Here is a 27,552-nt window from a genome sequence, read left to right as displayed (position 1 = left end):
TGCCCCTATTGGATCCCTTCCCCAAATCCCCGCCTCTTCCCCCCTCCCTCCCTGCCCTGAGAATCAGCTGTTTCACGGAGCAAGCACTGGGAGGGAGGGGAGAGAAGAAGGATGCAGCGGCACGCTTGTGGAGGAGATGGAGGTAAGCTGGAGTAGGGGGGCGGGGCGGGGCCATGGGGAGCTGCTGGTGGGTGCTGAGCACCCACGGAGTCGGCGCCTATGCATGATAGATGTAATTAGGGAAAGTAGCTGGCTTGAAAGTTTGTTTCACCTGCTAAGTGGCTGCTACATTCACGGTCTTCCCAGCCTCCAGGAATATGAGGGAAGGAGAACAACGCTACTCAGAGAACATTAGTTCACATATGATTCTCACTGATGCATGACTGCCTGGAAGAGCACTCACTCCTGCTGGAAATTCCTCCTTACCACTCCCTGTGCAGAGACTTGGAGTATGTGATCTGGTCAAGCAAGCAAAGAACGTCTGATGCCCTTGAAATATAGAAGCAGCATCAGTGTCTTGATGCTGGATCTTGGTATCGCATGGTTGGATGGACAGATGGACAAGAAGATCCTCAATGCTTGTGGGAAGAAATAGCATAAAAGCTAGATGCTGTGACACAACTTAAACCCATCTCAGGCAATGACCCTTTCTCTGTAGCCTTGGACAAATCACTAAATGTCTGTGGTTGAGTTTTCCCAGCTCATTAAAAAAGGGTTGTAGGATTAACATTAATGCTTATGAAGCACTCCAAGGAGTTAAATACTATAGATATGGTAAGGATTATTATTTATATTATGGTAATTCATATAAAAATCATACAATAATGAGTTACTGGGGGATGCTGAGCCCCAACTGTTCATTGGCTTCTGCTCTCGTCCCTCAGGCACCAGTGTCACTCCTGTAGTGACCAAAGGACTCCCTCTTTGCACCATTTTCTGTTGCAGCAGCTGTCAGTCACTCAATGATTTTATGTTTTCTGGTAGAAGGTGGGATTGAATGGAGACTCAACAGTTCTGGGATACAAGGGTGGATGCCAACCCTGTGGCCAGGGCAGAAGCTCCTCCTCTTGCTAGGCATATTCCTCACCTAGTGCCTTGCAGTGTTGCTGTTGAGAGAACAGGGTGCCTCCCCCATATGGCACCCCAGCATTGTGACTCTCACCTCATAATGAGGTGGGTAAACAAGAAGCTGCAGGCCTACTGGAATGGCTGGGGCATAGAGAGATTAGTAATCAGTGGTTGCCATGTTCAGAACTCGTCCTGTACAAACAAAGGACATGATGTCAATCTCCGAACAATCTCCAGGGTTCTGAGTCTCTTTTCAGCAGTAGCTGTCCCTTCCTCCCCTGTCCCTGTCCAGTTCTGCCTGTGTCAACCATAGTGATAGACAAAGTCATAGCTGCTGGGCTCCTTGGGGATGGGTGGTGGGGCCTCAGGGATCTGGATATTCTCCAGGTCCAGGAGTCTCAGCTTCATTTCCATGCTCAGCAGCGTGTCCAGGTCACTCTTGGTTAGCTCACTGGACATGTCCTTCCCCAGGAGGGCACTGAGTCCATCGATCCAGATACAGTACTGTGGAGAACAAGTAGACAACTTACACCCCTAGGCATAAACCATGGGGAATGCCCCTGTGGAGCCCCACACCCCAAAATACACCAGCACAAACCATGGGTAGGAACATTGCTCTGGAGGCCCCCTGAAATTGGTGACACAAGCAGGAAATAAAATGAGAAATTCAGAAAATGCAGTAAATTAATCTGGGGGAAGTAATTCAACCACAGACTCCTAATGGGAGGGAGAAGCTAGGGAAGCAAGAATGACTGAGACCCCCAACATGAGAGTGAGCAGACAATTGGACATGAGTTTGCAATGTGACATGGCAGCAGAAAAGACAATGCAATTTTAGGCATCACATCTCAGAGCATGTGAGGAACAGGCTGTTGATGGCCAACGCCAAGGACCATAGACGCCGACTCCATGGGTGTTCCAGAGCGGGGGTCAAGCACCCCTCGGCAACTTAGAAAGATGGCGCCTCTACCAAGGGCTAAGGGAAGTCATTCAGGGTGGAACAAGGGGCTAGAACTTGCCTTAACAGGATGATATTACAAACCAGGGAGATTTAGGTTGAGCATTAGGCAACATTTTTTTTTAACAGTGAGACTGGCGCATCTTGGCCAAACCCTGTGGGGAACTGGTTTTTCCCTGTCTCCTCTTTGCAACTTGACAGCCCCATTTCTTACCTCATACTTATTAGGTGCAATGAAGTTCAGTGTCTCATCAGGATCATACAATATCGAGAAGGCCAATTCCAACACTTCCTGAAGGAAGAGGTTTTTAATCATCAGCTAGATAAAGCATCGTAACAGTCCTTTCTGCTACACAATGTTGGGGGTCCCAGCTGCAGCCCAGGACACCTCCACAATGCAATCCTGTGCCCCGGGCACCTCCTCACTGTGCAACTAGCACCAGGGCACCTTGCCAGTCACAGAACAAGTTGAGTGGGCAGCGGTTCTCGGAGTGAAACAGCAAAGAGACCAGGGACTGGAAAGGAGATGTAGGGGTCCCAGATTTAGGCTGGGACTGTGCATAAATGGTTCCCATAGACAGCTGTCATTTAGAGCTCTTGTTTCTGCTGCTTCCACCCCTTCAAGAACTGCTCATCAGCCAAGGGACTGTACCAAAGAAAGGAAGGGAGCAGTTACCTTATTCTGCTTCAGTGCACTTTTCTCCTTCATGTGTGGACAGTCCTTCCCTGTGACGATGGCCTTGATGTCTGCTACAGGGACTAGGAGTGAAACAGGAAAGTCACAACAGGAGGAACCCTGACTATGAAGAGATGGGGCTTTACCTTGAAGTTAGAGATGCATGGCCCCATGTCCATCTGTCTGTTTACAGGCTTTTCTACAGACTCCATTACCAGACTCAAATGAACTTACCCCCATAACCCCTGGATGTGGGAAGTACCAAGTGACATGTCAAAGGTCACACAGGGGTTTGGGGAAGGGCCAGGAACTGCATTCAGATCTCCTGAGTACCAGTCAGTGCTGTAGCCACTGATACCAGTGGTCGTTAGGTGGCAGAGCACAAGGCACTGCACATAGTGCCAGCGTCAGGGCAATAACCTGGACCTACTCTTTTCCTGCAGCGACTCAAAGGTCACTTCGCCCTGGGCATTGTCTTCCAGGTCTCCGTAGTGTAGAACCTTGTGGTTCAGAGCCAGACGACAGTACCAGAATCTCTCTGGAAAACACAACGCACAGCATGGCATAAGTAGAGTCTTTCAGACAAGGCCCCCATGATAGCCTTGTATAGCCCCACGAGCTCATTCTCTACAGTGCCACCTGCTGGCTGTGACAAGGATTGCGGTCTCCTGTATGTATGCACCTCTGTGCCATCCCAGCCTGTTTGCCAGTGTAGCAACCCTGTCTATCCACTCCTTTCCTTGCCAACTGGTAAAGCTACTTGGTCCTATTTGCTTCAGTGCTCCCACTCTGGGAGGCTGTACCAGGCCCCACCTTGTCTCCTGCGATTCCCAATTTTCCGGAAGCTGCTTCCCTCGCACAGCCGGTTCAGACGCTGCTGTTTTATCAGCTCCAGGATCTCAGGCTGGATTTTCTCTCTCAGCTCCCTGGAGATCAAAGACAATTGAGTAAACAAGAGAGTCTGAGGTTAGCAGCCCGCAATTCAGTGTGCAGGAGGTCAGACTAGATGATCATAATGGCCCCTTCTGACCTTAAAATCTATGAGTATGTGGGGAAGAGAGCTGTCTCTGTCAGGCACTTACACAATGGGTGGTGACTGAAAGTCATCTTGGCTCATTCTCTCAGACTGGCGCAGCCGCAGGATCTCAGAGTAGCTTAGGCTGCGCAGCTTGCTCTTGAACTGGTCCAAGGAGTTGGGTTTGGAGGGCAGAGCCCGGGTGATCTGCTCACGTACAACCTGCATCACCTAGAGGGATGGGATGGGAGATAACAGGCAGCTTACATTCCTGCTGCCCAAGGAGAGCTGGGATTCAGGGCTGAATTCAGCCAAGGGCTGCAAGGGACAGATACAGTGAGAGTGTGGTTGGGGGCACATCCAGCTGAGGGCTTTGAGGGCCCAGGGCAGCAAAAGCAGAGTTCACAGGGCTGCCTCCTGCACCAGTATCCTAAACATACTCCTGTGTGCACTTGTACACACCTCCCCACTTTGCTGAGTAAGGAGTCTGTCTGTGCGCTCTCCCTCTCCAATACAGAGCCCTTCCCATCCCCCTGACCTTGTTGAAATCCTCTGCCGTTGCTCTCATCTCCTTCCAGGTCTTGTTTAGCAGCTGGATGCAGATGGCAAAGAGCTCCTCAAATGCTCGGTCATGGGTGAAGAACATGGGGTGGTAGTCATTCCGGCCCTCATTGGCTTCAGGGACAGAGAAGGAAATTATGTGAGTGTCCAAACTGTGGGAATCGCAATTGGCCGAACCTGTGGACGTGGCAGGTAAACAAACCGGCCCGGCCCGCCAGGGGCTTTCCCTGCACAAGCGGCGGAACAAGTTTGGGAACAACTGATCTAGTCTGACCTCCTGTATAACAGGTCATAGAACTTCCCCAAAATAATTCCTAGAGCAGGTCTTTTAGAAAAACATCCAGTCTTGATATAAAAATTGCCAGTGGTGGAGAATCTACCATGACTCTTGGTAAATTGTTCCAATGGTTAATTACCCTCCCTGTCAAAAATGTACACTTTATTTCCAGTTTGAATTTGTCTAGCTTCAATTTCCAGCCCTTGGATCGTGTTATACCTCTCTCTGCTAGACTGAAGAACCCATTATTAAAATATTTGTTCTCCATGTTGGCACTTATAGACTGGGACCATGTCATCTTTTATTCTTCTCTGCATTAAGCTAAAGAGATTGAACTCCTTAAGTCTATCACTATAAGGTATGTTGTAATCTTTTAATCATTTCTGTGCTCTTCTCTGAACCACTTCAGTTTATCAACATCATTCTTGAATTCTGGCCACAAGAACAAGACACTGTATTCCAGCAGTACACCAGTGCCAAATAGACAGGTAAAATAAGGGAATGCTAAGTAGGAGTAGAAGTTATTTATGCATCAAAGGATCACATTAGCCCTCTTGGCCACAGTGTTGCACTGGCAGCTCATGTTCAGCTGATTATCCACCACAACTCTCAAATCTTTTTCAGAATCACTGCTTTCCAGGATAGAGTTCCCCATCCTGTAAGTATGGCCTACATTTTTTGCTTCTAGATGTATACATTTAGCTGTATTAACATGCATATTATTTGGTTGCACCTAGTTTACCAAGCTATTCAGATAACACTGTATCAGAAAAGGACCTGGGGTTACAGTGGATGAGAAGCTGGATATGAGAGTCAGTGTGCCCTTGTTGCCAAGAAGGCTAACAGCATTTTGGGCTGTATAAGTAGGGACATTGCCAGCAGATCGAGGGACGTGATCATTCCCCTCTATTTGGCACTGGCGAGGCCTCATCTAGAGTAGTGTGTTGTTTTGGGCCCCACACTACAAGAAGGATGTGGAAAAATTGGAAAGAGTCCAGCGGAGGGTAACAAAAATGATTAGGGGGCTGGAGCACATGACTTACCAGGAGAAGTTGAGGAAACTGGGATTATTTAGTCTGCGGAAGAGAAGACTGAGGGGGGATTTAATAGCTGCTTTCAACTACGTGAAAGGGGGTTCCACAGAGGATGGATCTAGACTGTTCTCAGTGGTAGCAGATGACAGAACAAGGAGCAATGGTCTCAAGTTGCAGTGGGGGAGGTTTAGGCTGGATATTGGGAAAAACTTTTTCACTAGGAGAGTGGTGAAGCACTGGAATGGGTTACCTAGGGAGGTGGTGGAATCTCCATCTTTAGAGGTTTTTAAGGTCAGACTTGACCAACCCCTGGCTGGGATGATCTAGTTGGGGTTGGTCCTGCTTTGAGCAGGGGGTTGGACTAGATGACCTCCCGAGGTCCCTTTCAACCCTATGATTCTATCCTCTTCATTATTTATCACTCCCCCAATTTTTGCGTAATCGGAAAAGAGTGATTTTGTTTTCTTCTAAATAATTGATAAAAATGTTAAATAGCGTAAAGCCAAGAACCAATCTCTGTGGGAACTCATTAGAAACACACCTGCTTGATGATGATTCCCTGTTTACAGTTACATTTTGAGACCCATCAGTTAGTCATCTTTTAATCTATGTAATGTGTGCCACATTAAAAAAATTAGGATGATATAAAATTAATCAAAGTGTCTCATGGCACCCAAATATATTACATCAATGGTATTAGCTTTATCAACCAAACCGGTGGTGATAAAAAAAAAAAAAAAAAGATATCAAGTTAGTTTGAAAGGATCTATTTTCTATAAACCCATGTTGATTGGCATAAAATTATATTACCCTCCTATAATTCTTATTAATAGAATTCTGTATCAGCGGTTTTATTATTTTGCCCAGGATCTATGAGAGACCGACAGGCCTATAACTACCAAGGTCATCCCGTTTACCCTTTTTAAATATTGGCACAATATTCGCTTTCTTCCAGTCTTCTGGCACTTCCACAGCGTTCCAAGCCTTATTGATAATCAACATCAACTTTCCAGCAAGCTCCTCAGCCAGCTCTTTAAAAAGTCATAGATGCAAGTTATCTGGTTTTGCTGATTAAAAAATGTTTAACAGTCTCCTGAGATATTAGTGGATTGGAAAGAATGTTATCAGATGATACGACTATATCACCTGTTTTTTCCCCAAATGCAGAACAGAAATATTTATTGAACACTTCTCCGTTTTCTGCATTATTATTGATAACACTAACAATCCCATCTAGTAAAAGGACCAATACCAGTTTTAGGATTCTTTTTATTCCTAATATACTTTAACTCCTCATTGTCCTTAACTCTGCTGGACACAGATTTCTCCTTCTGTCCCTTTGCTTCTCTTATCAATTTTCTACTATTCCTAATTTTTAATTCAGTCATTACTATCAACTTCCCCTTTCTTCCATATGTTATTCCCCATACTGTGATTTCCACTGTGCCATAAAGAATGATTAAAAGATCAGTTTCTTACCCTACAGTAACCATGATTCATCAGAGTGGATCCCACTGTAGGTTCACATAAACCTCACGTGGCAAGCTTGGAATCTTTTCTGAGTAGCAGTCAGTGTAGATCCCACTATAAGTGACTGGCAAGCACTGTCCCCTCAGGATGGTGGGAATTAAAAGTGTCAGCTGCATCAGTCAAATAGAGATTGGAGGACTGCTCTCCCAAATTGACATCAGATCTAGCAGCTAAGTACAGTCCATAGTGTTTGACAAATATGAATGGATTGTTTAACATAGCTGCCTTCCAGATTTTGGATAACTGGCATCTTTTGAAAGCAGGCGGATGTTGCTTGAGCTCTGGTGGAGAGAGTCTTAACAGTCAATGGGAGAGGTATAGTGGCCAGCTAGTAACACAACAAGATACACTGAGTTACCCATTTTGATAGTCTTTGTGATGAAATAACTTGCCCCTTGGAGCAGCTGGTCACAGCCACAAATAGATGTCGACACAGTCTAAAAAGTGTGGCCCTGTCACTATAATATTGGAGAACTCTGATACATCCAGAATGTGCAGCAGCTTCACCTCTTGGGTGGAATGTGGCTTTGGAAAGACCAGAGATAAAGTAACAGATTGGTTTTTGAACTCAGAAACCATATTGGGGGATTAATTTTGCAGGAAGTCTTAGTACAATCCTGTCTTTATGGAACGAAGCATACAGGGGTTCTGCATCAGTGCCTGAAGCTATCTCACCTTGACTTGGGTGATGGCCACCAAAAAAAGACTGTTTTAAGAGTGAGATGGTGAATAGCACACTCCAAGAGGGGCTCAAAGGGGAGCTCCGTTAGCCTTAGAAGGATGATGCTGAGGTCCTATGTTGGAATAACTTCCCTGACCGGTGGGTAAGTAGCCATTAGACCCTTGAAAAACTTGGATAGTGGTGGATAAGAGAAGATCAAGAGCAACTGTATCGGTGGATGATACACTGATATTGCCACAAGTGGACCTTGACTGAACTAAAGGACAATCCATAATGTTTTAACTGCAGCAAATAGTTGAGAATCTTCTGGTCTAGACTGTATTAGGCAGCCCATATAGAGAACTTTTTCTATTTGGTGGAGTCAGTTTTCCTGCTCTGTACCAGGATTTCTTGAATTTGTAGGGAGCAATCCTTTACCATGGTGCTTAACCAGCCAGCAGTCAAGTGCAGATGGAGAATCTGACCCTGTGAGAAAAGGTCTAATTGGCCCAGTAGCCTGACTGGTGATTGCACAGACACCTGCAACAGGTCTGTCAGCCAGAACTGTTCAGTCAATAGGGGCTCTGAATATGGCCCTGGCACTGTGTGTCTTTGCCAGTAATCTTGGGGATTAGTGGAATTAGTGGGAAGGCAATACGAGATCTTGATTCCACTGCAGAAGAAAAACATCCAGCAATGATCAAGGATCATGCCCTTTCTGGAACAGAAGTTTGGACACTTGGTATTGTCTTTGGTGGTACACATCAGAGTTGTCACCTACTGATGGAAAGTCAACCTAGTGAGAGAATCCTGCATCAACCCTTGTGACTAGTAACGGACTGCTTGCTCAGGACGTTCATCAGATTGTTGACAACTCCCAGGAGGTGCAGAGCTCCCAGGGTTATGCTATGCAGATGATACCATTTCCACGGTTTGTTTGTTCCTCTGAAGAGAGCCAAGAGCTGGCACCCATTCCTTGTTCATGTAATGAAATGCCAATGTATTGTCTCTCAGTGCCTGCATTATGGAATGTCGTAAGACTGAGAGAAATGCTATACACATCAGTCCAATTGCCCTGAGTTCTACAACGTTTATATGCAGTTCTGTGTCCTCTGCGGACTAGACTCCTTGTATCTGCAGATGGCGCAGATGAGCTCCCCAGTCTGTATCCGATATGTCAACTAATGGCATAGTTGGCAACAGGGTCACTTTGACCCGCATCTCTTTTTGGGCTTTGCTGGCATGCAGCCACCAGTCCAGCACTAAGAGGACATGAGGTAGTAGTAGGACTTTCCTGCTCATCAGGTACTTGGCCTAGGAGTAAACTTACCTGAGCCAGAACTGTAGAGGCCTCAGATGAATTCTGGCAAGCAGCATCAGGTACATTCACAGGGACATATAGCCTAATAATGCATGACAAATCTGTACCATCATAGCTGGTTGTGATTTCACTGTGTTCAGTGATAACTGGAAAAAGAACAATCTGTCTTCTGGCAGATTAACCCTTGCTGTTATGGAATCTATCCTGGCCTGTATAAACTATCATCTGTGATGGGATAAAAAACAAACAAACAATTTCTTGTAATTCACCAGGAGGCCCAGCCTCGCAAACAGGGAAAGGGCACAACTGAGGGTGGTCAGAGCTTCCTAACAGGATCTGCCTCTGAACAGCGAGTCATCTAGTCATAGCTGCCCTCGTAGGTGTGCCACCATTGTGGCAACACATTTTGTAGATTCTTGGTGCTGGGAAGAACCCAAAAGGCAATACTTTGTACTTGCATTGATTGGACTCTACCTGTAAACCTCAGGTACTTCTGCGGCCCAGGTGGATTGCTGTGTGGAAGTACGTGTCCTAAAAGTCGAGAGCCTGCCCTATGGATCCTAGATGAAGCAATAAGGCCACTTTTTTGTAACAGGCTCTTGTGAGGGGTCCATGAAGATGGACAGGGAAGGAGAGTGGGTAGGGGGCAAGGAAAAGAATTACATGGGGCATGCCCAGCACTCATTTGCTGGTATAATTCCTGACCACACCGGATGGAAGTGGGTGAGGTGGTTTCTCAAGGTCAGCTCTGGGATGGTCTTGATGTGGTTCTCAACAGCCCCATCAAACCTGCTGCATGACAGAGGAAGATGACATGTGCTCCTGGAGCTACAGGCCTGCTTTCTGAATGCATATCTGGTTGGTACCTGGTAATGGGAGAGTGCTCTTTGACTTTGCAGGGTCTGATGTTGGAAGAGCTTTGATATGGTGGTGGGATGTAGATCCCTAGGGACCTCAGCACTGTCCTTGAAGCCTTGAGGGAGTGGGAGTGCCTCAGCCATCTGGTTGCTGAACAGGTGCCTGTAACCAGGAAGCCTGGTGCATTGTGATTGCCATAGTCATGGATCTAGCAACCGTACCAGGCTTGTCCATTGCTACTTATAGCACTGTCTTTTGCTACCATCTGGACCTCTGATGATTTCCCTGAGCTCTTCTCTGCATTCCTGTGGGAGGCAAAATAGGAAGAGGGTGGAAGAATCACACTCTTTCCCCCCTAAAAAACTCCTTTCATGAACCAGGTCTTATAGTTCATGATACACACCTGGAGGGAGGCAGATGAATGTCCTTCTGACTAAAAAGGTCTAATTTCCTGGGGTCCTTATCTTTAGGAGTTCCTTGGTGGATCTGGTCTTTTCTCCTGAACTTCAGATACTACTAGCAACCCTGGTGCTGGATGCATGTAAAATGTTCAAAGCTCTTGAACAGTATGTGGCAATGCTTTTCTTCTTAGTTCCAGGCAGGGGAAAGCAAGACTGGGGCATGCCACAGTGCCTTTGCTGGGTCCAGTATGCCCTCATTATATCAAGAGGGCAATCCTTGATGGCACTGAGGAGCTAAAAATGTCAAACAGCTTGTGCGTGTTCTCTTGGATCACAGTTATCTCAACAGCTGATGTTTCAGCTATCCTCGAGAGCACATCTTGGAAGGCTCTAAAGTCAACAACGGCTGAAACAAGCACCTCCTTAGGAGAAAATGAAGACCCCTTTGGTGGGGAGGACAGTTGGAGCATCTCTCAAGCTGCCTTGACTTGTTCATGAAGGGCTTCCCCTAGTTCTGGTGAGGGGAGGGGCCACTGACCCAGTGGTGATTGAGATGTCATCCTTTTCCCCTATACATGGAACAGGGGTCTGCTCCTGGACTGTGGATGGCTCCAGGAGGGCCAGTAAGGTCAAGGTGCAGATTTTAAGGGTACTGGTCAGATTGGCAGTGGACGGGTCAACTACAGTCATGCATCAGTGCCTGGTAAGGAATGTTGCTGGAACTCCCTCTAAGATCCTTTTCTGAGAGTAAGAGACAGAGGAGTAAGTGGTTTGACCTAGCGGTTATGGCTGGGCTGCTATCCACACAATCAAGGGTGGCCACGAGGGAGTAGTCAGTGAGCAGGGATAAGAGTAATCGCTAGAGATGGGATGAACAGACAAAAGTAAGGGTCAGACTCAGCCTGAGTTCGGAGACTGGAGATCAGAAAGCTAGGGGAGGTGTGGAGTTGCAGCAGGCCAGAGGTCTGTGTGGTTGCCTAAACAACTTCCTGGGGCACCCTCTAGGGTTAAATAGTGAGCACGGACCAATCAAAAAGCTGCAGGTTATTGCTGCTCTGGACCCGGTAGGCAGTTCTTCCTATAGCACCTAATCTCAACAAAGCTCCTTAGATGGGGCTCTGGATGGCTCCCTGGTGATGTAGAACTGCAGCCCTGAGCTCTACAGACCTGGGTTCTAGTCCCACAGATCCTTATACTGATCTGATGGAAGAGGGTTCCCTAGCTGAAGTAAGAGAGAAGGAATGGGCTGGATATGGCGAAGAGAAGTACATCTCTGTGAACAGCAGTACCACTGGGGGTATGTCTGGTGCTGGGGCCTCCAGTGCTGGTGTCTGTCCCAAGTGCAGAAGTGATGGCAGTTCCTTTAAGGTGCATCTTGGTACCAGAAAGGTTTGTTGACTGGCATGGATGTCGGTACCAGTGTGAGTCTCAGTGTCAAAATTTGTAAAAGTACAGCTGTCTCCTGTGCTGTCTTCATAGTCTGTACCTTGCTCCCAGCCGTCAATGTCATGGAAGGGTTAGATTTGTCTTTAGAAGAATATTTCAAATCCTCTTTTTGGGATAAAACTGCTGGATGCTCCAAGCTGCACTTGGAATCCATGCCAGTCTGTTGGTACAGTGTCTCTTTGTCCTGGAATTGGTGCTAAAGCACTGAGCTGTAAGGCCATCTATGCCAGTGGTATGCCTGGTCTTGGAGATCTTGGGTCTGATATCAGTGGACTTGGCACAGTTTTTGATGACTTCTCCCCAGCGTGATGGAAACCAGGGGTATGTGATTAGTGGAGCAGTTTCTGGGGATAGCCTCCACGACTCCAGCTTGGTGGAGCTGTCATCTCCAGGACTGGCTGCATCATTCATGGATTGATCAAAGAGATGTAACTTAAGCCTCGTGTCTCTTCCTTCTCATCCAGTATGTGAACGTGAACAGCAGAACGAGCACTTGTTGCAGATGTGCCCTTCCCCAAGGCAGAAATGGAATCTGTTGTGCTCATCAGTTAAGGACATGAGACCGTCGCACAGTGGACAGGGTTTTAACCTATAGCATGTGTGAAGTGTCTCACTGTGCTGTGCAGGTTGTGTGCACGGGAGCTTTAAGGAAGATTTCCCCCTATCCTTTCCCCTTTTTTCAATGTCCAAGTGAAGAGGAATTCCTTCACAGAATAAAAGTAATCTGAAGTGAGTTTGAAGCTCAAGAAAGAGTAATGAGTCAGACACTCATTTAGTTCAGTGTCTCTGCCATGGATGGCAAGAGGGAACTAAGATAGGGCTGTGGTCTCTTTTCCTTTTATGCCCTTGCACAGGGCACACACAGGGCCCAACAGACATTGCTATTCAGAAAAAGATTGAGCTGCATGCATGAGGTACATGCACACCTATAGTGGGATCCATAATGACACATACCTAAAGAAGAGCTGAGTACTGTCATCCTTGTAGTCCCAGAAGAGAGCTTCCCTCCTGACTCACACACATCACTCAGGAGGCCCCAAGCATCCATGGCGTTGCCTATATAAGGACATTTCTTACCTGCTCTTCAGCACTGGTGCTACCAGCGGGGTGAGCTGTAGTGCAGGCAATTTTACCACTGTGTCCTCTGATCCTGTACAACCCTACTCCAGCCCGAGCAGCCTAACTCACCAAAGAGAGCACAGACCCTGGTCGCAGCACTCACAGATCACAAGAAAGCAGCTCCAGGCTCTCTGCCCTTGGGCACAGAATGTATACCCTGTGGGTGATTTCAGGGGAGCACCTTCCCAATACACAGCACATCTGGAGAAAGGTTCCAGGGATTGGGATGGAGGCACTTACGGAGCTCTCCAACCTGCAGGATTTCACACAGCATCTTGGTGAGCTCAATGGCGCTGCGCCCGAACGGGCACTCATGCTTGTCCTCCCGACTGCTGTTTTCCAGGACAATCTAGAGAGAGAGCGAGAGAGAGCACATGCATGACACAGCACAAACCAGGGTGATGATGTTTGCAGGAGGTACCCTTCTCTCCATACCCTTATGTAGGTGTCCTGATGGAATTTGGCCAAGTAGAGCATGTTGTCCAAAGCCAGCATCCCTGGGGGAGTCTGGGTAAAGTCCATGGCTGGATTGATGTGATTCTGTGGGTAGAGTGCAGGAAAAACCCAAACACATTAGTACCAGGGAATCTTGAAAGAAGCCTCCCTGAATCTGCCCATGCAGGGGGTCCCTAACCCTCCAGAACACTCCCCCTGAGATGAGCAATCCACCCAGGGAACACTTGAGTGGCCACCTATCTAAATTGTCTCCGGAAATGTTTTTTGTTGCTCCTGTGACTCGCACACAAGTATCTGTGCCCTCCGAGAAGATCCTTGCGCATCATGCCAAGAGACCTGAGCCTAATCACTGGTTTTAACTGAGCAGTCAGTTCACAAGGATACGAACAGGGAGCCCTGTCTCTGCAAAGTTCCTCTCTTAGGAGATGTCTTAGGCTCTGATACAGAAATGGGGTGTGATCTTTTCACTTCGTGGCCTCCTTCTGTTCTCCCCTCCCCGACAGGAAACTCTTAAGCTGCCTCTAGCAAACTGTGTCATCAGCAATCCCTCCGGATACATACAGTGAATCCCAGCATCTTGTAGTCCTTTGTGTACATGGCTTTGCGTTTCTCTGTCCCGCCCCCAGGTACGGTGTTGCCATCGGACTCTGCATCAAAAGCGATTCTTCTCAGCTCAAATATGATGTCTCTTTGTGCCTGAGGGACAGAAGGCAAGGAGATTGCAGTGCATCAGCAATCACATAGACAATATTTCTACACAACACCATACAGTCCTGTCTCTCTCCAGAGTTCATGTTATGGGCATGGACCAAGTGCCAGGAATCAAACTGGCACTTTTTACAGTGACACCCATTGGGAACTTCAACTTTTAACATTCCCTGCAGCTGAGGTGGAGCTAAGGAAGCCAGTCATGAATCAATTCCCCTCTTTCAGCACCTCCTGTCTCTCATAATTGTACCCAGCCTGCTGACCCTGGGGGTTCTTCTACAGTGCACTCACTGCAGCCCTAACAATGACCTGATCATTGGGATCCATCTTGGTCATCATCCGCTCTTCCAGGAGGTTAAAGGTCAGGACCTGCAGCACGTACAGCTGATGCGCCATTTCTGTTTTGATTGGGCGGTTTCCTCTGATCACATGCTGCAATATCAAGGATGGGGGCAAGAGTGAACAGTAAGAAAAACTACTGAGTGCTGCTTGCTGTAGGCACAAGTCAGGCTGCCCATACCCGTGTTTGTGAAGATCCAATACCTGACAGGACCTGCTCTAATGCGAGGAGGAAATGCTGCAAACTCTCTCCTTTCTCTTGGAAGAGTGGTTGCAATTCCACTCTGAACAGACTCATATTCCTGGAGGTGCCCTTAGGCAGCAAGATTTAAACTCAGCATAAGCAAGGTTTCCAATTAGTAATGACTGAGAAGCTCCCTGTCATTTGTCACATACTCACATTCAGGATTATAGACCTCAGGTGCTTCTGGGCAAATGCATTAGCCATTTCCTGTTGGGGATTCAGAGATAAAAGGAATATGAGAGAAAAACAAAAACAGAACCCACCTCTTGCAGAAAGGAGAGAAAAGGTGAGCGGCAGATCAGTGACAGCCCATATCATGTAGGACAGATAACTCATTACAGACAATCAGCATGGGACAATTCCTCCACCGCACCCGTGTCTCTTTAGAGCACGGGTCACCCTGAGATCTAAGGGCCCAATTCATTATCGCTCTATGGCCCCTTTGGACTGGCATACCACCAGTGCAAAAGGATGTGTGGAGGTCCGGGGGCAGGAGGAAGCTTGGCCCTAGATGTCTCTTGCTGGCCAAGCCTGTTGGACCTACGGCAGCATGGGGTGTTACTTGGGCTGCCCTAGCCTGTGCTGCTGGCCAAGACTGTCCCAGCTACCCGTGAACTGGGGACGTGTACTCTGACCAGTGCAGGAATGTATTTGTCTGCAGAAGTCTTACTGCAATCAGGTAAACAGCCCAGCCAGCATGTTCCGAGCTGACACAAGATTTCCCCGTTTCAACAGCTTATCACTTTCTCAGAACTCTTCCTCTGGAGCTCACATTTCCCTTGTCTCAGCCTCAAAGGTGATTTTTAAGGGGCAGTTTGAGGACAAAATACTGAGCTGATTTTGAGTTACACAAATAGAAAGGAAATAAGTTTCATGCGTGAAGTTTTCAGTTGCTATTTTTGCTCCAGTGGCTTTGTTTCCTAGTGACTCCCTCAGCCTGTACCTCAGTCTGAGGAGCAAAGGCTCTCTAACAGCGCTCTTTCAAATTTAGCAAAGAAGAAGAAGTGAGACGTATTAAAACATCACACATGCTGAGGAGGTGCCTCATCCCAACAGACAGACATGTGAATCTACTGTAAACCTGTGTGTCTGGGACCAACATGGCCAGCTGACTAGACATCATGCATATATCACCTAACCTGCCATCTCTCCACAGGTCTAGATGACATACTGGTTAAAAACACCAGCAACCTGTTTACAGTAGCAGGTGGAGCTGTGCCAGAGCTAATATAATGGTAGGAGCTTTTCAGAAATTTGCTATTGGGGCAAGGTGTTTGGATGGGCCTATGATAACAGGAGGCGTACCTATCAGGCCACTTGCCATCTGGAATGGATTCAGCGGAACAGTCCATTTCAGAACCTCTGCACATTGTGAACACTGGGGAACATAGGCTGGGCAAGCCCAGAATTGGATTTGAATATGAAATCATACTTAAATAATTACATCAGTGCAACCTACCCCTCTTGATCTCCCTTGCACTATCCCAATTCCCCAAGCTAATCCTGCTAGTTCCAGGCCACACAGGAAGTATGGCAAAATGTACATTTCAGCCTGCTCCTAGGGTCTTTGTTTTTACTCTTTTGGCTCTATATTGCTGGAGACAGGAATCACTAGGAAGAGCAGAGTGACACTCTGGCTGATAGCCAAACCACCTAGAGCTGTGAGCTCAGCAGGGCTCACACACTAACTATAGTCAAAATGAGTCAGTACTTGGATAGGAGACGTCTGAACATCCAGCTGCTGCAGGAAGTGGTTCAAAAGAGGATACACTGTCCCTTGAATTAGCACGGTTTCTTATTATTTATAATTTCTATGATAATGTCCTTAGAGATTTGTGCCCTACAAACACAAAATAAAGGGACTCCCTGCCCCAGAGAGCTTATAGGTTGTATATCTGATGAGACAACAGATGGATAAAGCAGGTAAATGGTTGGAAAGAAAGGAGACAGTGAAACAATCCTGATTAGTATAGTAAGTAGAAGTGTGAGCACACACACACACACTGCCTAACCACTGTCAAGTGATTGATATTGTTCCTAATGCTCCAGCATGGTCCTGGGGACACTATGCTGCAGGGAATGGTGAGGGTGACTCTGCAGGGGGCGCTTTCCTCTCCAAGTCAGTATTGTCCCTAATGCCCCAGGATGGTACTAGGGGCTCTGTGGGCTTGGAGGTGCTCTTTTGGATTGTTATTACTGTAGTGCTGAGAGCCCTAGCTGTGGACCAGGACCCCAACGTATTAGGCTGTGTACAAAAGATGCAAGGAAAATTTAAGTGGTCGTTAAAGATAAAAACATAAGATTCCTTGGAAATGTTATGAGTTGGGTATTAGCATTATCTTGGCCAAACTTCTAGTCACAATTACATTCTTCCTCCCTGAATTACCTGTGAACTTTCCATTTGAGATGGTAAGCCCACCCATTGTCTGTCTTAGAATATTACATCATTATTGCTAAGTGCTGTTAAAAGCATCAACAGAGCCACCTCAGAGGTGGCTGCATTTTTAGCAAGAATAAAGTGCTCTCTGCTGCTACAAATGTCTGCAAAACGCTCTGAGAACCTACCAAATGGAAGTCTCTAAATCATACTCTAAACTGCATGCATGGGAGGCAGGTTTGTAGAAATTTTGGTGGTGCCTGGAACCCGCCCTGCCCAAACTGTGCCCCCCCAAAACTCAGCCCACCACCTGCCCAAGGCTCTGGGAGGGAGTTTGGGTGGGGAAGGAGGTCTGGGGTGCAGGGTGCAGGCTCTGAGACGGAGTTTGGGGAGGGAGGGGGTGCAGGGGTAGGGCTGGGGAAGAGAGGTTTGGGGTGTGGGAGGGGGCTCAGGGCTATGGGGTTCATGATGCAGGAGGGGGCTCAGGGCTGGGGCAGACAGGGTGCGGGGGGATGAGAAGTTTGGGGCGTGGGAGGGGGCTATGGCAGAAGGTTGGGGTGTGGGGTGAGGGATGTGGCTGGGGATGAGGGGTTCATGATGCAGGAGGGGGCTCAGGGTTGGGGCAGATGGTTAGGGTTCAGGGGGATGTGGGCTCGGGTTGGGGATGAGAGGTTTAGGGTGTGGGAGGGGCTCAGGGCGAGGGTAGGGGTGTAGGGAGTGAGGGCTCTGTCTGGGGCTGGGAATGAGGGGTTTGGGGTGTGGGAGGGGCTCAAGGCAAGAGTAGGAGTGTGGGGGGGTGAGGGCTCTGGCTGGGGCTGGGGGGTTTGGGGTGTTGGAGAGGCTCAGGGCTGGGGCAGAGGGTTAGGGTGTGTGAGGGGGTGAAAGCTCTCGCTGGGGGTATGGGCTCTGGGGTGGGGCAGGGCTGGGGATGAGTTTGGGGTGCAAGCAGGCTGCTCTGGGGCAGGGGCCAGAGAGGACACCCCCCCAGCCCTTTCCCTGCCGGCAGCAGTGAGCTCTGGGGGAGGAACTCCCCTTTCCCGCCCCGCCAGCAGCACACTGTCACTGCATGTGCTCCTAGGGCCCCTCTCAGGTCCAAGAATCTCCCTCGCCTCCCCCGTGGTGGGTGCCAGGGGGTTCTGCGTGTGCCTCCTCCCCTGCTGTTGCCCCTGACTGTAGCCTCACTGGGGGTCGGGGATGGGGCTGCCTCCTTGCCCAGCATGGAGCAGTGACTATGGGCGGCGGGGGAATGGGGGGGGAACGGGACGGCGGGCTGTGCTACTGGAGGGCTCCGCCGGAAAAGGGAAGGGTCGTCTCAGAGTCAGTCTGCCCTGGCAGTCGATATGCGGGGCACTAGGACCCTGCGGCAGCAGTTGCTGCAGGAAGGCAAGCTGCACAGAAGAGGCAGGGATGCTCTGCTCCCTCCAGGACCCCAGGACATGCATGGGGCCAGCAAGGGGGTGCTGGGGAACACGCAGAGGAGGTGTGGGGGCAGCAGAGGGGGCCGGAGGGAGATCTATCCCCAAACATTGGTGGAACTGGGCCCCTGGGCTCTGAATATTGCTGGTGCCTGGGCACTACGTGGGTATGGAACTCACCGCCCATGACTGCATGGGCAGCGGGACACAAGCAACAATCCTGAGGCAGACAGCTGGACGCTGAAGTGTATTCTTAGGGCACAATTGCTCAAGGGATGGCCCCAGATCAGACATGACATACACTACAACCTGACAGAATCAGCATTGAGTACTGTGAATGTTCCCCTTCACCTCTGCTATCATAAGGTCTTGTCTACATAGCAAGTTTTCTAAGGCTTGGCTACACGTGAGAGTTACAGCGCAATAAAGCAGCCCCGGGCGCCCTAGCTCACTCCCCGTCCACACTGGCAAGGCATGTAGAGCACTCTGACTCCGCGGCTACAGCGCTGCTGGTTCTCCACCTCAGTGAGAGGAATAACGTTTGCTGCGTCTTGACTACAACACACAGGCGTCAGTGTGAACAAGGTGTTGCATTATTGCGCTCTGACCGGCATCTGGAAACGTCCCATAATCCCCTTAAGTCAAATGGTCACTCTTGTCACTGTTTTGAACTCCTGTAGGAATGCGGAAATGCCCTTTCAAAGCTCCATTTCCGACAGCTGACATGCAAGCCATTAGTGTGGAATGCTGTGTGAGAGAGAGAGAGGCGGGGAAGAGTGGGAGGTCTGCAGCTGTCTGAACTTACAAGCCAGCATGCTGACATGCTCTCAACCCCCCCAAAACGCACTCTCTCTCCTCCCACATACACACAACACACTCCCTGTCACACTCCCTCCTCCCCCCACCATTTGAAAAGCATGTTGCAGTCACTTGTATGCTGGGATAGCTGCCCATAATGCACCGCTCCCAATGCTTCTGCAAGTGGCCCAAATGTGGCCACGCCAGTGCACAAGCAGGTGTCAATGTGCACAGACTGCAGCGCTTTCCCTGCTGTGCTCTCCAAAGGCAGGTGTAACTCACAGCGCTCTACATCTGCAAGTGTAGCCACACACCTAGCCTATTTTAAAATCAATCGGAGCTGTGGCACAGACTCAGTTTTAGACAGTTAAAGGTGGCTTGGCCTGTTTTTACTGAACTGGTTCTGGTTTTAAAATTGATTTCGCTGAACGGGTTTTAAAAGTTTCCCCAGCGCAAACAACCCCTTTATTGACCATCGTTATAAATATCCTCTATGCCAGCTAAAGTCAAGCAGACCCTCCCTATGGTTCCTCCAGCACCATCCCCCGGACCACCCTTCACCTCCAATCCCAATGCAGCACCTCTGGTACTAGGTCAGAGAGCTAGAGGCTAACTACCTAGGATGCCTAAAGCTCAGCAGGCATCTGACCCTCCCCCAGGGCTGGAGTTACTTACAGTGACAGGCAGGTCTAGCGGGTTAAGGAGCTTGTCCTGCTGGCAGAAAGCAAAAGGCACAAAGAAAAGCAGACAAAGGAGTTAGCTCAGAGCCCAAAGCAAGGGCACAAACAGGGCACTGGAGGAGGAAGAGTTAACAGAGCAAAGCTTCACAACACAGACGCATGCACACCCCACATCTAACTAAGATCTTGGGGCGCCTCAAGCAGAGCAGAGATCTTACTTTTCTTATGCATGTCATGGGGACATGCCCATGGAGCTCAGATTGTGTGTGCATGCTGGACAGTCCCATGGGGCTCCTAACTTCCCCACCCTGTGCTGCACTCCCATGTGGCATTTCCACAGGACTCAGTTTCTCCAAAGGGTGTCCATGCTCTACACACAATCGCTCTATGCTTCTCCCTCCAGCAACATTTTCCTGTTGGACATGCCCCACACCAGGAGCTTTCTGCTCCAGTCAATCTCTCTATTGGAATCGCCACATTCCCCCCAGGCTGAACCACTGCAAGAGAGTCCCACAGCAATAGAAAGAGCTTGGCTGAGTCTGGGCCCCATTCTGCTTAGACAGAGGGACTTCTCAGATGTTGCAGGTGCCAAACAAGCAGTCAGCCATTAATCAGGCCTGGGGCTTTGGCTACAGAAAGGAAGTCACAGACCTGTCTCTTGTCCTCAGGCGCCTTCAGGAAGAGGGCATTGATCAGGGCAATGGCATACGTCTGAATCTCCTGGTTTGAGCTGCAGGGACAGAGAGACACATGGAGAACTGGAGATGAAAGAAGCAGCTAGCGTTTGCAGAACAGGGAGAGGAATATTACAGGCTGTCACTTCACCCCATCTATTCCAGGATATCTGGAGGCAGGATGTGCGCTGGTGCAGTTCCTCAGACAGTACCCAAGTATTTTTACCACCACATCATCTAGCTTTGCTCAGAGCACCACTAAACTGACAAATAGAAACTGCTCTAGTCAGGGGAAAATACACTATGACATGCTCCCAAACATGGTCTACACTATTTCTTCTGGCTCACATGACAGGGACACTGTATCAAGAGTTTACAAACCATTCTCAAGCCCAACAACCTTTGGCCTCAGTCTCTGAAGAAACTCAAACTGCAGCAACTGCCAGAAGCAGCATCCACATTCTGAACAATGCAGCTCATGGGACTCAGGGGCCAGAGCCTCAACCTCTGGGAGCTGGGGGTTGCAAAACTACAGGCCCTGACTCATGAGCCTAGACTTTTCATGAGGAGGACAAGGAGGCTCCATGGGAAAGGCTGAATAAGGGGAGAGGTTGTGATGGGTCACTCAGGTCGGGGGAGGGGCTGGAGGGGGCATGGTAGCCAGCCCCATGTGTGGCACAGAGTTGAACACACAAAAATAAAAAGAGTGAAGACATGAAGCAAAACGAGACAGGGGCAGCAGCTGGCTCCCTGGTGGGAAGTGAATAAAAATCACGATTAAAAAGTTTTAGATTTTTAAAAATTTAATTAAAAAAATTAAAAATGAGATATTTTATTTACATGTTATTAGTTCTTTACTTCCTCCTCATTTTATAGTCTTACATTATTAATAATGATGTTTTGTACTTGTTTATATAATTAGTATCCTAACAGTTTGTGGCATTTCAGGTTTATTTAGGAGGTTTTTTCTCTTAAGAAGCTTCAGCCCTGAAATGAAGCCTCTCTGATCTTTGCTAGTATATTTTGTTAAGAACATAAAAAACTCAAACATGAACTCAATAAAGCAAATAGTCAGTGCTATATCTGCCACTAGAGCTCAGCGAAATATTTCAAGCAAACAGTTTATTTCCTGAAAAATGCAGTGGTGATGCCCTCCTTATAAAACTTCTAGCAGCCAGTGACTGGGCACTTCCCTGGGATGTGGGCAACTGTGATAGAATACACCCCTGGGTTCACACCCTACACACTATTGTAATAATGTTTGTACATGGCATGCCTTTTGAGGTATTTAAAAACTCATAATTTGCTTATCAATATCATGGCAAAATGCACATAGTGGTGCAATATGTGAAATTATAAACAAAAGCTGAGATCTTGACTACAAGTATGTTTCCCAGAGAAGTCTGGGAAATAACCAACCAATTCCTCAGAGACAAAGGGCAAGCTGATACCTCAGCCAGGTGTAAACAAGGCTGATGGACCATTACCTACTAAGTGGCCATGCTTTGACAGGAAAGGAGGCAGGGGCAAAAAAAATCTACATCTTAGCAAAGAAACCGCATGAGTTTCCTTCCACACAGACTGCCTGTCACCTTGCTCCCAGCTGGAAATGCTTCTCAAAGGGGGACAGAACTATAAAAGAAGGGGAAGACACTCCAAGGTATCCCCCCCACCCATGCCCATCAATTCACTATGATGGGACAAAGGAAGCAGCCATTAGATTGCGGGAGGGGTCCTGACCTAAGAAGTTTGGTCAGTAAAACTGCTGAGAACATGTGGTGAGAAAATGTGGCTTTAAATTTAACATTTTTTGTTAAGTTGTGCTAGTGAAGACATAGCCTTTTTGTCGGTCAGGAATGTGGAAAAAAAAACAACAAGAAAACCCCACACCCCTGACCGACATAAATTACAACAGAAGTGCTGGTGTGCACAGCGCTACGTCAGCAGGAGATCTCTCCCACCATCATAGCACTTGTTGGAGGTGGTTTAATTGCGCCGACAGGAGAGGGCTCTCCCAGCCGCATAGAGAGGCTACATGGGAGACCTCACAGCGGCAGCAGTACAGCTGTGCCATAAGGTCTGTAGTGTAGACATAGTCTTAAGCACCAGTAAGTGTTTCATCCTTATTTTTCTTGTAACTGTTTCTTGCCTTTATGCCTCATTGCTTGTACTCACTTAATATCTCTCTCTTTGTAGTTAATAAATTTGTCTTAAAGGATTAACAAACTTAATATTTCTGGACTGTCCGCAAGGGCGCTGGGCAGTGCACAACATACAGAGCATTGCCAGCAGATCGAAGGATGTGATCACTCCCCTCTATTCGGCATTGGTGAGGCCTCATCTGGAGTACTGTGTACAGTTTTGGGCCCCACACTATAAGGATGTGGAAAAATTGGAAAGAGTCCAGTGGAGGGCAACAAAAATGATTAGGGGACTGGACCACATGACTTATGAGGAGAGGCTGAGGGAACTGGGATTATTTAGTCTGCAAAAGAGAAGAATGAGGGGGGATTTGATAGCTGCTTTCAACTATCTGAAAGGGGGCTCCAAAGAGGATGGATCTAGACTGTTCTCAGTGGTACCAGATGACAGAACAAGGAGTAATGGTCTCAAGTTGCAGTGCGGGAGGTTTAGGTTCGATGTTGGGAAAAACTTTTTCACTAGGAGGGTGGTGAAGCACTGGAATGGGTTACCTAGGGAGGTGGTGGAATCTCCTTCCTTAGAGGTTTTTAAGGTCAAGCTTGACAAAGCCTGGGATGATTTAGTTGGGGATTGGTCTTGCTTTGAGCCGAGGGTTGGACTAGATGACCTCCTGAGGTCCTTTCCAACCCTGATATTCTATGATTCCATAATTTCTGGGGCAAAGTACTAGACTGGGAGTATATCAGAGTCACTCTGCAGTATAACCAAGGCTGGTGAAAGCCAGGTGATGAGCATGCTGCAGTTACAGAGACACATCTGGGAGTGGCCTGCATGCTGGTGGCTGCTTGTGAGCAGTCTAGGTTGGAGACTATTACAGCAAGACATTGTAAGGCACCCCAGGTTACAGGGAAGGGAGTCACACAGCTCCTCAATGGTCTGACTTACACCCAGGCATGTCACAGTGACCAAGGTTCAATTCCCCATTGTGTGTGATGTGGAGAAGAGATTTGAACTTGGATCTCCCACATGACAGGAGAACACCCTAGCCACTGGACTGGGTGATAGTCTGAGGTGCATGGGAGGGTCTCCCTCTCTCCTATTGAAGCTATTCTACTATGTATAAATAGTTATTGGAGTATGGACTTGAACTTGGTCTCCTGCATCCTAGATTAATGCCCTGACCACCCAGTTATGCAGTCATCTGCAGTTTTCCGACAGCCAGGGCACTCATGGTCAGGGCATATTTGAGTTTGTGATGTTCTCACAACAAAATATACCAACAAAGATCAGAGATGCTTCATTTCAGGGCTGAAGCTTTTTAAGAGAAAAAACCTCAAATGCCACAAACTAATTATACAAACAAGTAAAAAACCTCATCATTAATAATGTAAGACTATAAAATTCATTCCCTGCTCCAAAAACTATTTTCTTATTGCTACACAATGGAATAGCTTCAACAGGAAAGGCTGAGAGAGACCCAGACTAGAATATCCCAGAGTCCAGCGGCTAGGGTGCTCTCTTGCAATGTTCAGATTTCAGGTAGAGGAGGGAACTGAACCTGGGACTCTCACATCCAAACTACGTGCCCCAAACACTGAGTCAAGAGTTAGAAAGGAATGCAACATCATCTCCACATCCCCTTAAAAATGCCCCAAATAAAATATTTTTGGTCAAAAGACTTTTTTAGTTCAACCTGAAACTGATTTTTTCAATTTGCCAATTTTTTTTCACAATTTTTGGATTTGACTGGACCCAAACCTGGTATTTTTACATTTTTCAGAACTGCAAAATAAGTTATTCACCCAGCTCTATTGGAAACAGGCACCACCTTCCAATTTGTCAAATATCCACAAATAAAAGCTCAAGGGCTTTAACTAGGCAATCCTCCTCCCTCAGGGTTTGCAGTGGCTGGACAACTTCCGGATGAAGTGATTCAAGAGGAGCTGAAATGTCTTTAGATGTAATGTGCACAATGCATCTATTGTGTATGCTATAGTCACTCCTGAGGGAGAAGCTGCTTACTTGTGTAACAGGCACAATAGCTCCAGTCATCCACTTGTATCTGAATATTTGACTGATCACTAATAATACAGTCAGAGGTGAAAGAAAATATAATGTCATGTGATTAGCTTTCTGACAACAAATGTAGTCAGTATGGTTAAGTTAAGCAGATCTTTGCAAGAAAAATCACAGTAACACGCATTCTAGAATTATTCTCAAAAAGTTTTGAACAGAAAGATGCCAAAACATATTAGCAGCTGTGGTCCCAATACTGCACGCAATGCACATGGGCAGACCCCAGCACGTGCATGGACCCCCACTGACTCTCATGGTGCTCAGCACATGTGGATTCAGCTGCAGGAGTGGGTTTAATGGGATTAAACAATTTTGCAACAACCACCTTGCAGCTGCCAATCACAAAACAAGAAGGTAGCCGTGCATTTGTCAGACGTTAAGTTGATTGTCCTCAAGCAATTCTGAAAGCACAGAGGGCATCCTCAGGGAATGCAAATATTAGGACTCCTTGGTAACTGGCCTGTGATTTTTGATCATGGATTGTAATTAAAGTTGAATGTATTACATTATGAAATATTCATGTTAATATCAATGTTTGTGAGTTTGTATATACAATGTTCACAAGTTTTAACTTTGTTAATGTACTGAAGTACTAAACAACTTTTCATTGGTAACACTGAAGTAATTTTGCTTTACAGCGCTAAAGATTTTGTGCCATTTGGATTTATAAAAGAAAACCTCTGATTAACAATACAGTTTTAGGCCCCAATCCTGCCAGCTATTCTGCACATGTATATTAATAACATGATTAATCCCACTGAAATCAGTGAGACTATTCACATGAGGGAAATTACTCATGTCCTCAAGTATTTCCAGGACTAGTGCCATAATTTTCCAATTTCTTGTTCTTTGCTTTTAACAGATTTGTAAAATTCAAAAAAGACACCCTACCAGTCATGCTATTTAGAACATCACTGTTATGAATTTCAATATAAAATAATCTAAAAAAGTTTTACAAATCTCAGTTTAGTTTTAGATCTTTCCACTCTGGGTTCTTGGATACTCACAGCTGGAGGTGAGAGATGAGCTGCCCCACAGTTATCTCCTCCGCTATCTTCTGGTACAGAGTCTGGCTGTTCAGCACCATGCTCTCTAGGATGGCTAGGGATCGCTGAAGAATAGAGACATCCACCAGGGGCTGACTCACATATCCTGCAATCTAAAACCAGAGAAACCAGCACCTCAGCAGATGCCCACCACAGAAGTGATGTGACAAACCAGATACCAAAGTGCTTTGACGCAGGCTGGCAGAGGAGGCAGGCCTCAGAACACCAGAAGGAAGTGTAGCAACTGCATCATGCTCTTAAAATCAGCACCACCTCACCTTGCATCCAGCTGCCTGCAAGAGGCACACTGTTCCTGGAAGCTGCATGAGAGCAGGAGAAACCCGATCAGTGTGGAGCATGTGACATGCACCACAATCCCAGAAGGTCCAGCTGCTGCAACTGTGAGAAGGACACTACCCCAACTCTCAGAGTCCGTGGCCTGGGCATCTCCTGCTTTTATGGAGTAAGATAGACTTATGCTAAGGAAGGTTATAGACTGTCTCATTCATGCCTCACGTTGTACCTGCCACACAGAGATAAGAGATTCTGACATCCCTACAATCCTTATTTGCAGCATGCTGTAGGATTTTGTATCAAGAACCAATAACTACACTGTAGAAGCTGGAGATCTAAGCACCTAGAGAAGCACAGGAGCAGTTTGGGATTGTGGGAGACACATATAAGCTGGTTATTTCTGCTAGGATAGTGAACAGTAACACAATTAATGTTGACTTTTAAAATGGGCTGGGCTACAGCTATAGTTCACATTCTGGTAAGTCAAGTGGAAAAAGGATAATCAGGTGGCCTTCAGATTCTATTTTGGCCCAACTACCAAATGCCTCAAAAACTAACTGCAATTTTTTTTTTTTTTAAGTACCTCAGAAGCAGGAAGCCTGCCAAACAATCAGTGGGGCCACTGGATGATCCAGGTGCTAAAGGAGCACTCAAGACAGACAAGGCTGTTGTGGAGAAGCTAAATTAATTCTTTGAATCGATCTTCACTGCAGAGAATTTGGAGGGAGGTTCCCACACCTGAGACATGCTTTTTAGGTGACAAATCTGAGGAACTGTCCCAGATTGATGTGTCAGTACAGGAGGTTTTGGAACAAATTGATAAATTAAACAATAATAAATCATCAGGATAAGACGATATTCACCAAGAGCTCTGATGAAACTTAAATACGAAATTATTTACTCCTAGGGGAATTCTGTGCCACTGCAAATGCAGAATTTAACAGAAATTGGTTTTTTGTCCATAATTTCCTTTCCCCCACAAAAAGCAGCAAAGAGTTCTGTGGCACCTTATAGACTAACAAACATATTGGAGCATGAGCTTTCGTCGGTGAATACCCACTTAATGCATCTGCTTTTGCAGATCCAGACTAACATGGCTACCCCTCTGATACTTTCCCCTGCAGAAATGGGCTGCCATACTGCTGGTCACCACTAGGGGCTGCTGGAGCCGGCAAAGCCCAGCTCACACACACAAGACACTGGGGAGGAGGGAGGGCGGGAGGCAAGGGGCAGAAGCTAGAGGGTTCCTGCCTAGCAGCTGCAGTTCTCCACATGAGGGAAGGAGACAGCAGGAAACTCCACATAAGCCTGGGACCCAGCAGCAGGCTGTTTCTCCCTCTGGATCCCCAACTGGTGGGGGAGGTGTTGGGGGGGGGGG

General features: G+C 47.4%; 1 protein-coding gene across 8 annotated transcripts in view; it reads right to left on the bottom strand.

Moving 5' to 3' along the window:
* Positions 1-770: 770 nt before the first annotated feature.
* ELMO2 (engulfment and cell motility 2) overlaps positions 771-27,552 on the bottom strand; it is a 52,648-nt gene continuing 25,866 nt past the window's right edge. For 4 of the 8 annotated variants that reach the window (XM_032795573.2, XM_032795571.2, XM_032795572.2 and 1 more), the window contains exons 8-22: positions 25,842-25,993; positions 20,594-20,672; positions 19,938-19,973; positions 14,829-14,879; positions 14,399-14,521; positions 13,943-14,077; positions 13,361-13,465; positions 13,166-13,274; positions 4,256-4,392; positions 3,785-3,948; positions 3,516-3,628; positions 3,133-3,240; positions 2,703-2,785; positions 2,241-2,318; positions 771-1,572 (exon numbers count right to left, since the gene is read on the bottom strand). In XM_032795573.2, coding sequence (XP_032651464.1) covers positions 1,372-1,572; positions 2,241-2,318; positions 2,703-2,785; positions 3,133-3,240; positions 3,516-3,628; positions 3,785-3,948; positions 4,256-4,392; positions 13,166-13,274; positions 13,361-13,465; positions 13,943-14,077; positions 14,399-14,521; positions 14,829-14,879; positions 19,938-19,973; positions 20,594-20,672; positions 25,842-25,993 — 1,674 coding nt within the window. In that variant the 3' untranslated portion in view covers positions 771-1,371. The other 4 variants (XM_075072122.1, XM_032795575.2, XM_032795577.2 and 1 more) reach the window with 3 other exon arrangements.

The sequence above is a fragment of the Chelonoidis abingdonii genome, chromosome 14 (genome assembly GCF_003597395.2).
Source record: "Chelonoidis abingdonii isolate Lonesome George chromosome 14, CheloAbing_2.0, whole genome shotgun sequence".
NCBI lineage: Eukaryota > Metazoa > Chordata > Testudines > Testudinidae > Chelonoidis > Chelonoidis abingdonii.
Note: the sequence above shows the minus strand (reverse complement) of the source record. Positions and strands in the feature narration are given on the sequence as shown.